The sequence below is a fragment of the Nymphalis io genome, chromosome 2 (genome assembly GCF_905147045.1).
Source record: "Nymphalis io chromosome 2, ilAglIoxx1.1, whole genome shotgun sequence".
NCBI classification, from domain to species: domain Eukaryota; kingdom Metazoa; phylum Arthropoda; class Insecta; order Lepidoptera; family Nymphalidae; genus Nymphalis; species Nymphalis io.
The window spans coordinates 7,585,062-7,602,202 of NC_065889.1; the positions used below are offsets into that span (position 1 = coordinate 7,585,062).

At 32.3% G+C, this 17,141-nt stretch overlaps 2 protein-coding genes and 1 non-coding gene across 3 annotated transcripts in view; 1 reads left to right on the forward strand and 2 right to left on the reverse strand.

Annotated features, from left to right (window-relative positions):
• The window catches only part of LOC126778590 (EF-hand domain-containing protein 1-like), a 34,863-nt gene that overhangs the window by 2,084 nt on the left and 15,638 nt on the right, over positions 1-17,141 (forward strand). Inside the window, exons 2-4 of the mRNA XM_050502272.1 lie at positions 6,671-6,834; positions 15,393-15,489; positions 16,662-16,749. Coding sequence (XP_050358229.1) covers positions 6,671-6,834; positions 15,393-15,489; positions 16,662-16,749 — 349 coding nt within the window. The remainder of the gene's footprint in view (positions 1-6,670; positions 6,835-15,392; positions 15,490-16,661; positions 16,750-17,141) is intronic.
• LOC126778915 (uncharacterized) lies at positions 67-5,096 on the reverse strand. Its single transcript, XM_050502671.1, has 2 exons — positions 4,044-5,096; positions 67-564 (listed from the first exon to the last, which is right to left on the reverse strand). Exons 1-2 carry the CDS (start codon positions 4,490-4,492, stop codon positions 147-149), a joined length of 867 nt encoding a protein of 288 aa, XP_050358628.1. The 5' UTR covers positions 4,493-5,096; the 3' UTR covers positions 67-146.
• On the reverse strand, positions 5,676-5,749 carry Trnan-guu (transfer RNA asparagine (anticodon GUU)). The gene has a single exon. It is a non-coding gene; the product is annotated as a tRNA-Asn (tRNA).

Consider the following 17,141-nt stretch of genomic DNA (forward strand, 5'->3'; position numbering starts at 1 on the left):
TGCCTTTTATTACTATATCCTGTAATTCATTGTTAATATGAAAATAAGGGAATAAGAATAATACGATTTTGTTGCATAAAGGTTATATAATTCAGGAATTATAAAAAAATAACAGAGGAATTAAACTCCAGTGAACGAAATTACAATTACAAAGCGCTCATATAGTATAACACAACTTGAATACCCATGTACCACTTGATAATAGTAGGAATTATGTATGCTATAGCCCTCGTCGGCTGCGGTAGAGGTACCACTGCATACACAATTGTATGTATAATTCTGCTCACTGTGTACACTCTGAAGAGAAGTGTAGCCCACGCTGCTGCCGGTCCAGTCGTCACGTACAATGCTCCAAGTATCCAAAATGCTGGAATATTCTCTAAGTCGTTGAGATGAGCGCGCCGAGTCCTCTCTACAGCTGGATCATCGAACTTAACTTTTCCTTTCAAAGCCTTAGCATCTTCTGGATTTGAATAAATCCCTCGTGACATCCGCACTAGCGATGTTAAAGTCGATAAAGATATTAACTTTAATGCTAATATCGCCGAATACACAATATATGATTGGACAACCGGGTTTGATATTGGTATCACCGACATTTTAGCTGTTTAATGGATCGCTCGCTCAGACGGGAGTTACGTGAATGTCGATATAAGTGTTCTGACTCGACGTGCGTCGCTAGCCGGTTCGTAACGGTATATTTGCTACGAGTTTTGGTGTTGTTTCATTAAACATACTTCATAGTTTATTTTAAACTGTCACATAGTGAAACAGTAATGTACAAGTTACACTATGTTTTATCGCTTGACTTAATTTATCGAACGCTTTCTATAATTAAAATCATATATTAACGTCAGTGAAGTCACGGATAGTTCATCGAGTACCTACGTTTATTTATTAATTTTCTGTTAATATAATATTTTTAAAATATAAGTAAAAGATATTTTTTTATTCTAGACAGTCTCGTTGCTTTTAATAATTACGTTTTTAGACGTGGCTATTTTGTTTACATAATAGTCAATCTTGTAGAAATTACAATACAGCATAAGCCAGACAGGTTTTGGTTCTTTTTTGTATTATTAAAAACCAGGAAGACAATTCAAAAAACAGCCAAGAAAATTATGGTTAGTGACTAAAATATTAACTTCGTTTTTAAAACGAATAAAAAAAAATTTACGATGTATGGTAGTCATATTGTTCGGGGGGTCTTTTTATTCAATGCATAAATGAAGTGTTAATCTTACATTAACAGCATAGAAAAAAATCAATTGTTTTGAAATGTTGGCCGGAATGTTGTTAATGCAGCTTGCATTAATAATAATACCACAGTGGCTGCCTTTTACGTAACTTGATAACCAATACCTCCTAAAAATATTGAAATTTGCAAAAAACAGCCATATAGGTTGGCTGACTTCTGCAATTTAGGTTATTTATTTATTTTATGTCGATTTTGGCTGCACTTTACACCATGTTGTCTTATCAAAAACTATTTGTTGTAATGCCTTTATTTGATTGCTCATAACGCAAATACGTTGTTATAGAAGATATCAACATGGCTGTCTCTTAAAAAAAACCGGTATATCAAAATTAATATGGCTGTGCTAATAACTCATTTTTCGAATAAATGCCACATGGCTGCTTTTTGCATAACTAGGATTCAATTGAAAAAATAAAACTAAGAAAATAAATACATTTAAATAATATTTATTCATTTACAATATCAAATAAGTAGCTACTTTGCTATTGCCGAAATCTACTTAGATGTGGCCATCGAAATTTTTCAAAATCACTCGTTCACTGAAGATAGCTCTGCCAAGTCACAAGCGAAGAAAGGTATGGGATGTTTGTAGTAATGAAACGATCAAGAAGCCTCTTCGTTCCTTACCGGAAACGGCCATCGCAGCAGTCTTAGTAGGTAAAGACTCCCACATAACCCAGTTCAGGAGCTCGGGTCTGACTGGAGGACTAACCTTTGCTTATAAAATAATAAAATATAGCTAACATTTTAGCTAAAGTAAATAACTGTTACAAAACAAACTAATGTTTTAAAAAATAACATTATTTATATGTAGCCATTATCTTGAGTATTTGCCGAGAACTAGCGCTATGCGGTGTGTAAAGCGAATTCTCGAAAATTCGATCGCGTAAACAAGCAATATTTACACGAAGCTCTTTCATCTCTCCGTTTCCATGAAATGGAAGTTTGAAATTAATTGCTTTTACTCGTACCAATGTACTAATAATATACTACCGAAAGTACGCAAATACTAATTTTATAGTAATTGTGTATTAAAAAAAATATCATCTATAATTTCACATCCAAAAAAACCGAATTTTAGGTCAGTTGGTTTTTATATATTTCTCTTCTTATTAAAACTTAGTGTGGGCCCATTTGGTTGCTGGCATTTTTCAATACGCATTCGATATTCTATACTGGTGCTGATTTCGTATTATGAAATCATTTTAGGTCTAAAATTTATTTTATCATAATTTTCTCTCTTTTTTGCAATATAAAATTAAATTGCGAGACAGTTTTGTCGTTGCAAGCTCCGTGACAGATATTGTAGTACTGAAAACAAAAAAAAGAATGTTCATGCCATTTTAGTCACCTGAATTTTATTTAATATAGTGAAGCTCTCAAAGAACCTAGAATTAAATTATCAGGCGAAAATACGGTTATTAATGAGATTTTAAATTCAAGAACGAAAAATTGGACAATGGGACTGACGTGCCTGTGTAGGACAAAAGTCCCTAAATGAAATAAAGAAAAAAAAAACAAAGTTGGACCAAAATAGCATTTCATTTTACGTATGCATCTGAAAAATTGTTTAGGTCTTAGTTATGCTATTATAATAAAAAAATCTGTTAAAAAAGTGTTAAAAAAAAATATTCAGGACTTTTTTTATCGTGAGCGATGAGGGCTATTAAAAACATAGATTAAACAAAATTTTCGAATACTTTTTTCCTAAGAACCACCATTCCTAAGATATTTAAAACAACTGAATTTATACAGGTGGTAGAGTTTGGGTCCTGGGAAATCTCGTGTCTTGAAGACTCGGAACTTTATCCAGATTTAACATTCTCATGAATGTGATTACTATTTAAAGCGATAAGTAAAGATATAGGTACATTAATTTATCAACGATAAAAAACAAAAACTGAATAGTAAGATAAATAAAAATAATTATAACTATCACATAATATCGAAATTGACGAAATGAGTTCACGATAATCCAATTAACTGCTGGCAAAAAATCGTCGACAACCATTGTGTATTTTACTTTCGTATGTGGATGGAAGAAGTATCTCAGAGAGTCCTTTGCATTTATTGGAATGTATGAAATTTTTTTTTCATTTTCGGTCGTTTACTTCATTGCTGAAAGTCGTGTCCACTCTGATCTAGGGTCTGGGACACGATCTCTGTGAATTTTCTCCAGTCCTTCCTGTCCTCAGCTTTTCTCAGGGCTGTGGTCACTTGGAGACAAGTGAGGTTGGTAACTTGGTCCGATGGTCCGACCATTGTGTGGGGCAGCGGCCACTTGGTCGTTTCTCCTCTACTTTGCCAAGCACCATCAACTTGTCGCGGTTGTCAGGCTGAAAAAATAATTTCGAACTAGCCCTTCGAAGGCGGATGTGTGACTTTCTCTCTCTTATTTCATTTTACCCTACCTAGTATTGGCGCTTTCCTAAAATTTTATCCACTTTCTTCAGCAACGCTCTCGTAGTTTCATACATTAATATTACCATTTCCTCTAAATTGCTATCGATGTTACAAACGAAACTTCAATGTTATATACAACGCCGAGTAGCGACGCCAATTATTGTTCAGCTCATCATTGATCACCTTATTTTGTTATCTAAACCGTCAAATCATCGTGATAAGCGTATTACGATTTGATGTCATTTTTTTGCCTTTAATTTATAAATAATAATATAAAAGAAAAAATAAATGACATGATTTTGTTTCATAACATTTGTTATATTTCAGAAATTATAAAAATAAAAACAAGCGAATGTAACTATAGTAAGCAAGACACAGTTACACGGCGCTAATATAGTATAATACAATTTGAATTCCCATGTACCACTTTATAAGAACAGGGATTACGTATGCTATAGCCCTCATCGGCTGCGGTAGAGGTACCACCGTATACACTACGGTATGTATAATTCTGCTCACTGTGTACACTCTGAAGAGAAATTTAGCCCACGCTGCTGCCGGTCCAGTCGTCACGTACAAAGCTCCAAGTATCCAAAATGCTGGAATATTCTCTAAGTCGTTGAGATGAGCGCGCCGAGTCCTCTCTACAATTGGATCATCTAATTTAACTTTTCCTGTCAAAGCCTTAGCATCTTCTGGATTTGCATAAATCCCTCGTGATAACCGCACTAGCGATGTTAAAGTCGATACAGATATTAACTTTAATGCTAATATCGCCGAATATACAATATACGACTGGAGAACTGGAGTTGATATTGGTATCACCGACATTTTAACAGTTTAAAACTGATCACTCTCTAGGAACGCAGTTATTTCAATGTCGATATAACTTATAAGTAATCTGTCTCCACGTTTGTCGCTAGCCGGTTGGTTATTTGCTCTGCGATTAGTTGTTGTTTCATTAAAAATATTTCATAGTATATTTTGAGCTGTCACATAGTGATACAGTAATATACAAGTTACACAAGTTTTATCGAAGCTAATTAACGAAACGTACTCAAGATAATGCCGCTGTCAAAAATATCGTCCAATGCCAACCAATTGTGTATTTTTTACGTCTAAAGTCCGCAGATAATGCATACCAAAATATTGATTATTATATATTTATTTCATGTATTATTATAATTCCATATCAATACTTTTATAACCAACGCGAATAAAAATAACTTTAAAACAATGATAAAAGAATATACGATTTAAATTATAAGTATATTGTTAAACCTCCGCATTACAAATTCAATACGAGCAGTTATTGCTGTACTACGGTAATCCTCTTATTATTGTTGTGATCGGATGTAGCCTTAAATCCATTCGATAGAGCAATCAGTCCTTTCGAATGGCACCGTGTAAACATGGTCTCGACCCGAAGCTGACTGCACGTTACGGCTATAAGGCGACCTATATCAAGATCGTATGACGTAAATACATTTGTTTTGTTAAGTTATTCGCTGTGGGTATACCGATATGTGTATTTAATGGAATTTTTCGACCGATATCTTGATTGATCACCGATTCAGATGTACTGTTTGCTTGTATGTTGTTTTATTTTGTGTAAAGTTAAAAAAAAACCGTAAGTGTAAATGCTTCATTAAGGAACCTTTTTGAGCTTATACCATTTCCGCTGCTCCGGTACGGGTTGGATTACACATTTCGTAAAATTTCATCCGGTATATTACGATGTTTCCTTACGATGTTTAGCTACACAGCTGAGTACGATATACATTATTAATAGCAATAAAGCACATGAAAACTCAGAGCGTACATTGATTTTGTATAACGTAAGTCAATCTGAAATCTTACGGTGATTCCAATTTTGAATAATTTTATTTTTTAATATTAATGTATATTTTAGAAATGTATACATAGTCTAAGAATAGACGACTGTATCATCAATCAAATAATATTTATTGTAATTGCTGTTGCTTAAAATTATTCACAAACTATAAAATTAAATCGCCCCCGGGTGGGCTCGAACCACCAACCTTTCGGTTAACAGCCGAACGCGCTAGCCAATTGCGCCACGGAGGCAAGTGACAAATGTGTCTAAAGTCATCATAGTCAGCGACTAGTATGTCATATTTTGTATAATTTAAAAGGAATATATTTTATTAAAAAAAATACTTTTACTTAATATAATATCACTTTTTAATAAATTTTGTTTATATTTATATATAAATTTACGTTTATATTTACCGCCAGATTCTGATATGATGATTTAATAAACTGCTTGAATACTGAACGCTCATTGGATGCCTATTGCGTCATCGTTGACATTGATCAATGACAATTCAGATTTAAAGTAGAAATAGTTTACCTGACTTTAGTAAACGTTTCAAAAGCTGTAGATTGTATTTACTACTTTAAATTTTAAACGTTTGCATGTACAAAATATGCATTAAGGATAAGTTTATTTCGACGGCAGAATGAGATGAACTTTTTCCTATTTTTTTTACGCTACTCTCCATTAGTAAAAACTAACTTGCTGAAATGTTATGAAAAGATAGCACCTACCTTATTTTGTATTTGTAAAAAATATAATATCCTAGTATCACGTATTGACGAAATTTAACCAATTTTCTTTTGTGCACGTCTAGGGCACATTTCCGTTCAAATGATATTATTTTAATTCCCCTTCTTTTAAAACAAATACCATATGTTTAACGTATTTACATATAGACTACCGACATATATTCTTACATACGTGATAAGATAGATATAAGATATTGAAATATTAACTTGTAAGTATTTTTTTCATTTTTAATTTGTCTATACAATTTTAATGAGGGAACGGAAGAAGCGTTTATAAGATATTCTTTAAGGAATAAAAATATATTCTTAAATATTAAGATCATGTCTTAACATTTGTATGACAGTTCTTAAAAAATTAGAAAAAACATTGTAGAATAATATCAAGAAGATATGATCTTATATTATTATTTTACTTTGCAGGAGTGGCTAGAGTCACAAGGCATAGAGCTATCAAAGGAGGAAGAGCTACCCATGGACTCATATACTCATAAGGAGCGCTGGAAGTCTGTGCAGCCACCAAAAAGAAGTAAGAACCATGAGGACCGATTAAGGAGATTCCTGGAATACGAAGGAAAAATATTAACGTAAGCTTAAAACATCTCAATTAATTTTTTGTTTACTTTAGTTTATTTAATTCTGCCACGTTTTTCCACTAACCTGTAGTGTTGGTGGTTGGAGGTGGAATAAGCTCAAATCCTTCTCCTCAGGAGGGGAGGAGGCATTTGCCTGGTAGGTGTGTGGCAGGGAATGTCATTTTTTGTTAAATACTATAGCTGTATAAAACGTTTCTATCCAAAGACAATCATATAAAGAAAAAATCTTTTATTTTTGTTTGGGCCAGGCGTTTGCTGGCATACGCAGAAAATCAAAATAATAGTCGGATGAATAGTTTAGAAACGCATAAAGGACAAAAATACAAACATTCATTTTTATTTATTATAAGAAGAATGAATTTAGAATAATGTACTTGTATCTAGGTTATTTCTAACACAACATTTATTATCTTAATCTGAAATAAAACATTACTATTATACATAAAAGAAAATGTCATCATTAAATGAATCGATTATTCATATTATTTTAAATAATATATACAATATCTTTAATGACTTCAAAATTCAAAATCGATTTTCGTTATTAATGCTCTGCCTAATTATTAACCATTATCTTTGTTAATATAAAATACGTCAATAAGACGATAAAATGTTTGTAATAAGTTCCATTTCCACCATTTCTTAAGTGGTTGTGATATTTCAGATTTCTAAAGTTAAATTTTTAGGTGAATGTACAGAAATTTTTACAGGCAACTCTTATTGGAGCGTTGTAGAGGAATGAGCTCCAATCCTTTAAAAAGGATAGATGGCCTTAACCCAAATGGGGGACACATATCGGCTGTTACTTTATTTTTTAATCGATTCCAAGCTATTAATAATTAATTTTATCCTACTAGTAAATCCAATTTTAGCAATGTTTGCAACTTAGTCTTGCTATTTCTTTTAATAGTTCGTAAAACTGGCAATTGATTATTCTAGGCTAATCTATATATCTACATTATTTTGAATTTATTATATTGGGTATTATTTATATAATCTATGTAGGTTCATCCAACACATGTATTTTTATAGTTATTTAAAAACTAAAAACTTCAGTATAACAAATTTATTTAAAGTAATTTTAATAAGCTATATTAGGAAATATATAACTTTGTGTACATTTAAGTAGTAGTAAGTGCGGGGGCGGTAAGTACGTAGCAGGATCTCGCAGCTTCTGCGATCTGTGTACGAACCATCGCAAGGGTTTTATTAGGTGAGATCCCATACGATTCGGTTGCTGTCCAGGACCCGCCAATTTCTATATTTAATATAGATTGGCAAACTGGCAAATGGGTCCCTTGATGGTAATTGGTCACCTCCGCCCATACACATTGGCACTGTATGAAATCGCCAATGCAACACGAACCTTAAGAACTAAGATGTTATGTCTCTTGTACCTGTAGTTACACTGGTTTCATAGATATACCAAACAATATAAAACAAAACACTATAACTAATTCTATTTTACAATCAACAAAGCTTCAGCCTAATATAGACATATCCATCAGCTTAACAATTAGATAGTTCAGCTAATTTAACACTAAATCGGCAGTCGAGTTACTGTCTAATAAAGTTATCTTGTATGCTGTGTAATTAGATCCGATGTAGTCCAACAAACTTAATCTAAAGTTTGAAAGACAATGCGAAGTTTCCCATGGTGATGTTCAATGTTTAAGCGTTCGTTCTCATGATTATTACTGTAATAGTAAACAGTAACAGACTGTTAATGTCCCACTGCTGGGCTAAGGCCTCCTCTCCCTTTTGCGGAGAAGGTTTGGACCTTATTCCACAACGCTGCTCCAATGCTGGTTGGTAGAATACACATGTGGCATAATTTCAATGAAATAGACATATGCAGGTTTTTTCACGATGTGTTCCTTCACCGTCAAGCACGTCAAGCGTCAAGATGAATTATAAACACAAATTAAGCACATGAAAAGTGGTGCTTGCCCGGTTTTGAACCCACGATCATCGGTTAAGATTTACGCGTTCTAACCACTAGGCCATCTCGGCTATTATTATTGCTGAAGTCATTACAATTTAATAGGTAAATGTGATTTTTACTTTGTTTGAGCATGTTTGATGCTCAATCACTCATTCAATCATTATCAATCAATCATTAACACTAATTATAATTATTTTATACATTACAGCAGACGAGATTTTTTTTTTAGTTTAACGGAAAGTTTTTATAAATATCTCACCTTACAGCGTTACTTCGTAGATTTCAGATATAATATTTGGTATTAGTACTTACTACTATGGCCAAGGGACCTACGGTTGTTATTTTTTTTTTGTAAATATCCTAAATCGGTTTCTTCCTATATCATCATCAATCTATTCACTCAATTTACTTTTATTTTACTTAACCATTAAGTCACATTAAGCATAAAAAATATTATTGGTGTATCAATAATATCATACTTAAATATAATGAAATTAATATTCATAAATATTATAATTAATGAGTTATATACGAGTTTAACTGATAGGGTTAATCTTATTTACTAAACATGTCATGCCTTCTTCGATAAATAAAGCGAATATCTACGTAAGATATAAATTTATAATAATAATATCAACATTTCTAGTTTAATTATAAGTAAAACTTGATAACAGTTATTCACAAGAAATATTTTATAATAATATTGAAAATATTGATTTATTAATTACAAGAACATGAAATTCACGCTTTTCACGTCAACAGTCAAAATTTAAAACGAGTGAAACAATTAAACGCATCTACTTGTATATATATTTTTTATAGAATAGGTAGGCGGCCGAGCATATGGTGGTAAGTTGTCACCAACGCCCATATATATTGACATTCTAAGAAATGTTAACCATCGCTTACATCGCCAATGTGCCACCTACCTTGGGAATTAACATGTTATGTCCCTTGTGCCTGTAATTACACTGGCTCACTCACCCTTCAAACCGAAACACAACAATACCAAGTACTGCTGTTTAGCGGTAGAACATGAGTGGGTGGTACCTACCCAGACGAGCTTGCACAAAACCCTACCAATAATAATATGATAGACTTTTTTCGAAACGCACTGCAAGTTCTGGTAGAAGTTCTGTGTATGTATATATTTTCAGGTGTTTCAGTTAGGCGTTAAAGAATAGCCTCAATAATTACCATTTATAAAGTAATATATCATAGAAACACACTGACGCAGCCCAAAAAACGTATTATTTCAATAATTTTAATATAGTAAAATGACTTTTATGTCAATTTATTTCTGAGACACTTAAGTAACTATAGCTTTTTGCTACTACAGCTACCGATTACCTGTTTTACTATTCCGTTAATTCACATTAATATATCACTCGTAAAATGTTAAAAAACAATCGACTCACGGTGATACGCTATTTTGATGCGAGTATCTTTTAAATGTTATAATTATTATAATAAATGTCGCATGTCACCTTCTGTTATTTTGCGATCGTGTAATTTTCGGCTTGAGTATCATTACGTCATCCTACCTGGTGGCACTGACAAGGACAATAGGGACAATAGTTATATTAAAAAAGTGCGAATAATTATATCTTTTCTACTTTCCTGCAAATGTGTCTTATTAATAGTGAATGTAATAATTTGTCGCATGTTATTACAGATAAGTGCGGACAATAGACTCGCCTGTCAGCTTAAGGTATGCTAATTAAGGGCTTGGAGAAAATCTCTACAAGTATATTTTGCGTAGACTTAATATTACGACCAAGACACGATTATTATATACGATGTATACTTGCTTTTTTAAGTTAGTATCGGAAGAATAAAAAAAATGTGAATTGATATGTTTTTATAAATATTTGCAATCATTTTAAACATTGATGTTAGAGAGAAGTTTCACGTAATACTTGGTGCATGTCCATCGTCCACATATAATATGTTCTACCGCCAAACAGCCATACTTAGTACTTTTTTTCATATTAGCCGGGAGGGCAAATGACTCTACTCCACCTGATGGTAAGTGGTAGTAGAGTTCAAACGCGACGACGACCAGTACAGTCCCACTTTCATTAAAAAAAAAAACATCATCGAAATTATAGCAATAATTTCATCTTTTTGGATGTTAGTGAAAGGTTATTAAATTTAATTCCGTGTAAGCTTTCTGAACCTGTTTTTAGACTCATAACTTTTTAGTAAAAATAAGTGTCCGTGTACGAGATAAGAAAGATAAGTTAAGTTATAAGTTGCGTCTCTTAATCGGACTTTTTTTTCCAATCAGGTAAAGGATACACAATAACTCATTACTTTAAAGTTATATATTTTACATACTTAATTTCTTAGTATTGACAAATTTATAGCATGAAATGTTGTAGTCATATCGATAAAAATAATTTATAATAAAATTAATACATATTATTTATTCATTATTGAGCCGGTGCCCATTGATTAGAAAACTTGAATCTTAACTGAAGACTACGGGTTGGTACCGGGACAAGCACCACTGAATGTTAATGTATTTATAATTGATCTCGTGCTTGGTCGTGATAAGCCACATTGTGATAAAACTTACATGTTTCGGATGAAATTCTATTTCATGTGTATCCATCAATCCGCATTGAAGTAGCGTGGTAGGTAAAGCTCTAAAACTTCTCTTCAAAAGGAGAGTATACATACATTATATTACGTTATCAATTTCAGAGCGTCACGGTAGCATGCGCAAGCGATCCCGTGGCGCTCCTCGTTAAGACGGAAAGGGTACCGCTGGTTTTTTAGTGGGTATTCCGATATGCGGGGCGCACTAGGTGCCTTGGACACCGGCGAGTCCCACATACCCCCCCACTCCACTGTTCACCGTGGGAGAAACGCGTAATGCGTTTTGCAGCGTAAAAAAAAAAGAAAAAAAAAAGTTTACTTTATAAATTACACATACACAAAACATGAGAAATTCCAGCTAATAAATATCAATATGGTGGTTACAATTTCTCAATGCCCGAAAACCTTTATAAATCAGCTCAGCACTTAAGTTTATAACATTATTATGGATAAAGCAACCCTTCATAAGTAGGTGTAAGTCGCCCCATGAGAAAATGTCGCTATTTTATTCGTTGTTATTACCTATAAACATACCTCTTTTATTCTGAGGATTTTATGTCATAAATAAATTCTATTAATAGAAACCCGACTTATTCGGTCTAGTTTTATGTAAGAGGCAATAGGAAGTGACTGCTCCGTTTGATTTACGAATGGATTTGTTTGATTTTGTTTTAATAAGTGTATTGCGGTAATTTTCATTTTATTCTTTTATACACTTATATAACAAAACTTCCTCTGCTAGAGAGCTAACTTGGAAATAAAATACGATTTTTATCATGACATAGTTATATATAATACACTATTAAAAATATATAATTTATTAGGCTACTAAATTAGATTTTACGCCCTGCTTGTCGAATGAAAGTACTTGTTATAATAAAAAACATTAATTTGTGAAAATAAACAATAATTAGGATCAATAAATTGAAGTATATTTTTCAATCGTAGTTATCATGATGACAAGTTGTATGTTATTAAATTAAAATGATTTATCTACTGAATATTCATTATAAATTAATATCGAAATCGCAATTTACAGTCATTTAATTATGTGTTTTATTTTGTTATCTATGTATTTGTTTACCAACTATATAAACAAATTATGAAAATAATATATGACAATGTACAAAGTTAAGTATGACTTATTTTTTTATGTAATATCATAATAATAATAATACCCTTCGATTTAAAACCGACTCGTATGCCGTGACTGCAAACGGCATGACGATATTTTGTGTCAAATATAAAAACTATTCAACTTATAAATAATGAAGTAAAAATTACATAAAAAATAAACAAAAGAAAATATAAAAAAAATTATATTGTTAAAAAAAACTATAAATATCTAACAAATCCACAGAAAGTGCATGATGTTATTACTTTGCTTTGATAGTAATTGTTCTTTACTCAGTAAATTATCATACATTCATACTAATCAGTATATGTGACAGGAATGTCTCTTTTCATAACTTTCGGTGACAATACTTGTCAGAACGCCTTACTAAATTAACTGAGCTCTCACGTTAAACAATTTCAGTAACCGTAGCACCAAACCTTATGCCGTAATTATCACGCTACACCACCGTGTCATGTTTCCTTTTCAAGCGGTGACAACGGAGCGAATTCTCCCTGTCGCTTGGTTCATAATGTATCGTTATGTTTACGACAATGACTTTCCAAGCAACATAACAGTGAGATGCTTTATGCAATGAAATTTGAGCTTTAATGACTAGTAATTTTAATTACGTCTGCTAACTCATTCGTTAGAGTTAGCTAATTATAATTATTAATAACAAATTTATTTATCGCAATAAATAAAAAGTTTATTTGTTTCGTTTCTAAATCATTTGTGTTGAATCCGTGAGTTGTTTCGCGAACGCCTGTAAAATTACTGGTTCAAAAAAAAAACTGTATATGTGTGTCTTTCAATACAAACGTTTATTCTACCCGTGCAATTAAACACATCGAGTTTGTAAATAAAAAAAATATCTTATTATTATAATTATATATACCAAATTATATAGTATACGCGCCACACACACACACACACACACACACACACACATACACACAAGGGAGTAGAGAAAGGTAGCATAAGAGCGCCGTATGCCGTCACGGCATACGAGTCGGTCTTACCCCCTAGGCGTGCCAATACACACATACACATATCATTATCAACTATATATTACCCGTATGTATTAACATAAAAAAATCAGTATATTAAATATATTCTATAACAAAATTGAATTAATTAAATTTAATTGAATCTGTAACGATTAACATGGACGGTTAAGTTTTATGATTATTTTACGTTTACAGCATGAGTTATTGTGTTTTGATTCATCATTACTTATTCAAAATGGCGTATTGAACTTGGATCCGTCACAAGGGTAGCTACGTATTAATAAATCATTAAACTTTGATGGCTCTAGGTATTCATAATATATTATTAACAAGGCAATCCCTAATGATCGCGTTCATTTTTTACCTTCATTCAATATTATAAATATCTTGCCTCGTTAATCTAGTAGCTAGATATATGGCCGTAGATCCCGAGGAGATTGCCTCGGAAAGCAAGTAATGTCTTTGGACCTGCCTGATCTCTTTCCTGTCGTATCGGATTGCCATTCCATTAATTTTTTTTTTGTTTATAGAATAGGAAGGCGGACGAGCATATATGCCACCAGATGGTAAGTGATCACTAACGCCCATAGACATAGGCATTGGAAGAAATGTTAACCATCGCTTACATCACCAATGCGCCACCAACCTTGAGAACTAAGATGTTATGTCCCTTGTGCCTGTAATTACACTGGCTCACTCACCCTACAAACCGGAACACAACAATACCAAGTACTGTTGTTTTGCGGTAGAATATCTGACGAGTGGGTGGTACCTACCCAGACGAGCTTTCACAAAACTCTACCACCAGTTAACCGTAATGTTTAGTAAATGAATGCGTCAGTAACAGCATGTAAATTTCTCCCACTGCTGGTAAAAGGTTAAGATTAAGGACTAACTTCAAAACTTGAAGTTTATTCTAAACTCCACCACGCTGTTCCAGTGCAGGTTGATGGATACATATGTCACAAAATTTTATTCGCCACATGCAGGTTTCCTCAGGTTGTTTTCCTTTTCATTTGAATTATAAACAAATAAAGCATATGAAAATTCATACACACATAAGTTGTCCGTTAAGGTTCACGTGTTCCAGTTCCTACCAGCTCGTATAATAAATCGGGTCAAATATATTAGCTTCCCTATTATTTAGCAATAAATAATATAAATGTACCCCTGCATAGCGTGCACGCCTGCTCGAAGAAATTGTTGACGTTTGTGAATGCTAATATTATTAAATTATTATTTGACCGATTTTTACGTCGTTGCAGCAATCAATAAACGTTTCTACGAATCGTATTTTATATTTCAACGCTTAAAAGCGTTTTGTGTTTAAGTTTGTGAAGCAATATTAGATAGAAGGGTCTTATCGTCCTCAATTTATCAAGCATTGTCTTCAAAGCAAATAACTCTTATTTGGATAATCTTGTAAATACGGGTAGTATTTACAAGATTATCTGAATGGAGAAAACAAGTTTTGAAGTTATTGCGAAGACCCTAAATTTTGCTTAAATATTAGTACTATACCAAAAAAATTATTTACATACTATATTTACATAAATACACAATAAAAAAGATGAAAACCTTACCAACCTTGCCCTGCCTGACATTATTATGGCAGTCGGTATAAAAGACGAAGTGCTGAAGCGCCATTTAGCATCTTTTGCATTTTGCTCTTTCGTCTTGATTGCTTTTCAGTAACAATTAGTTAAAATTAGTCACTTAAGTCATTTTCATTTATACAATTCTCAAAAAACGACAGGAGGCCTTAGCCCAACTTTAGGACATATACAGGCTGTTACTTTACTTTTTTTTAAAGGTTTCAAATCAATCTTACGATGAAATTCATCTAAGACATATTACATATAGTTGTTATTTTTAGGTTCAACGTTGTTTGGGATAACAGGGACGCTGAATACGGAGAACTGACGGAATACAAAATGTTCTACTTTTTGCAAGACGATACCATCGCTGTTAAGGTAATTCTGTAATTACTTTTAACTATGATTTTTACCGCATATTTAAAGTCATCTATTGGATTAAAACATGAAATTGCATAAAGAAATTATATTTCTGTTCGTTCAAAATGAATACCTGTCCCTTAGTGTTATGGTTGAAAATTGAAAATTGTCCCATACTGCAGGTTTTATCAAAGAATTGACTTTTATTTTTGCTCCGTCACCTATAATATCGTGTTTAGGAAAATGAGATTTTAATACGTAAAGTTAAAGCAGGTTAGTAAATTACGTAGACGATAATTATTTTTATAAATAGTAGTAATCTTAGTAGCTATATATATTTTTTACAAAATTATATTTTTAACAAATTTCACACTTTGGCAGTAGGTATGCTTATAATAAAACTAACTAAATTATAAGAAAAATATTGTTGCTATTGCATTTACATCGGGAATAGTTATTTTCTCTGTTATATAATTGTTCAAAGTTTTCGCACCCATTAAAGCTGGAGCGATAAAATCTTTTGATGGCAGGGTAAACTTTGGCTCTAATTTCGCAACAATCCGGGCCTGCAGAACATCGAAGCGATGAATATTTATTGTAAAGACCCGAGTGCTGAGCGTTCGAATTACGAACCTATACACGTTTTGTTCGCTTGCGTCTATATCCCCGTGCTTACACAATAACTTGCAGTATTGCTGTAACTGTAAATTTGTTTAGGGTTTGACTCAAAGATGTTGCCATATAGAGCCTCATCTAGGCTTTATAATATGATATATTCAAATAATTAGGTAACTGGTCAATCATACGTAAAATTAACCTTAGTCATGTGACAATTAAAAAAAAACACTTATGTGTACGTTCAACTTAAGTCCATCATGGTGGTAAGACACGTCATCATTTGATCAATGAATAAAATGGTATGTTATTTGACATTTATTTAAATTTTGACGTTTCTTAATTTTTTTCCCGGAAATAATTTTCATATTTAATCGTCATCCCTACTAGTTCATAAAACAATGTTTACTCTGTGTAAATAAATCTCGAAACTCATATCAATTCTCATTGATAATTAATGATTACTTACTTAAAAAAAAACTACTTACTTTACTTAATAAAAACTACCTATTTTTTTATGGTGTCCATAATTTCAAGATTATACTTTTATTTAGAACTTTAAAATTTTGTCGCAGGAGATACACGATGACAGAGGTGGAAAAGATCCTTTCCCTCTTCTTCTTAAGAAGAGAAAAATACCCAAAATGTGGAAAGAGAGACCATGTAAGTCAGAGTAAAGAATAAACATAGAATTACTAAGGCATGAATCTGAAAACTGTTTTTATACAAAAATAATTTAAAACACTGACAATTAATAATAATAAAAACAATATTTCGCTAAAATAATTTGAAAAGGTTAAGAGGTAGAAGAAGTGTAAGTACACAATGTAGAGCATAAAATTTAATAATGGATTTCTCTCGATCACTCTCAAAACGGATTAAGGAGATTAGGGAGGCTGTAAGTTAAGAATTGACAATTTTTTACAAGGATGTAAAAATTATATAAATCAAAAAAGCAGAATATATAAATATTTAATGAATATAAATATGTAGCTAATACAGATTAAATAGTAAGCAGTATTCGCCGGAACAACGAATGCCTTACATCAACCCTC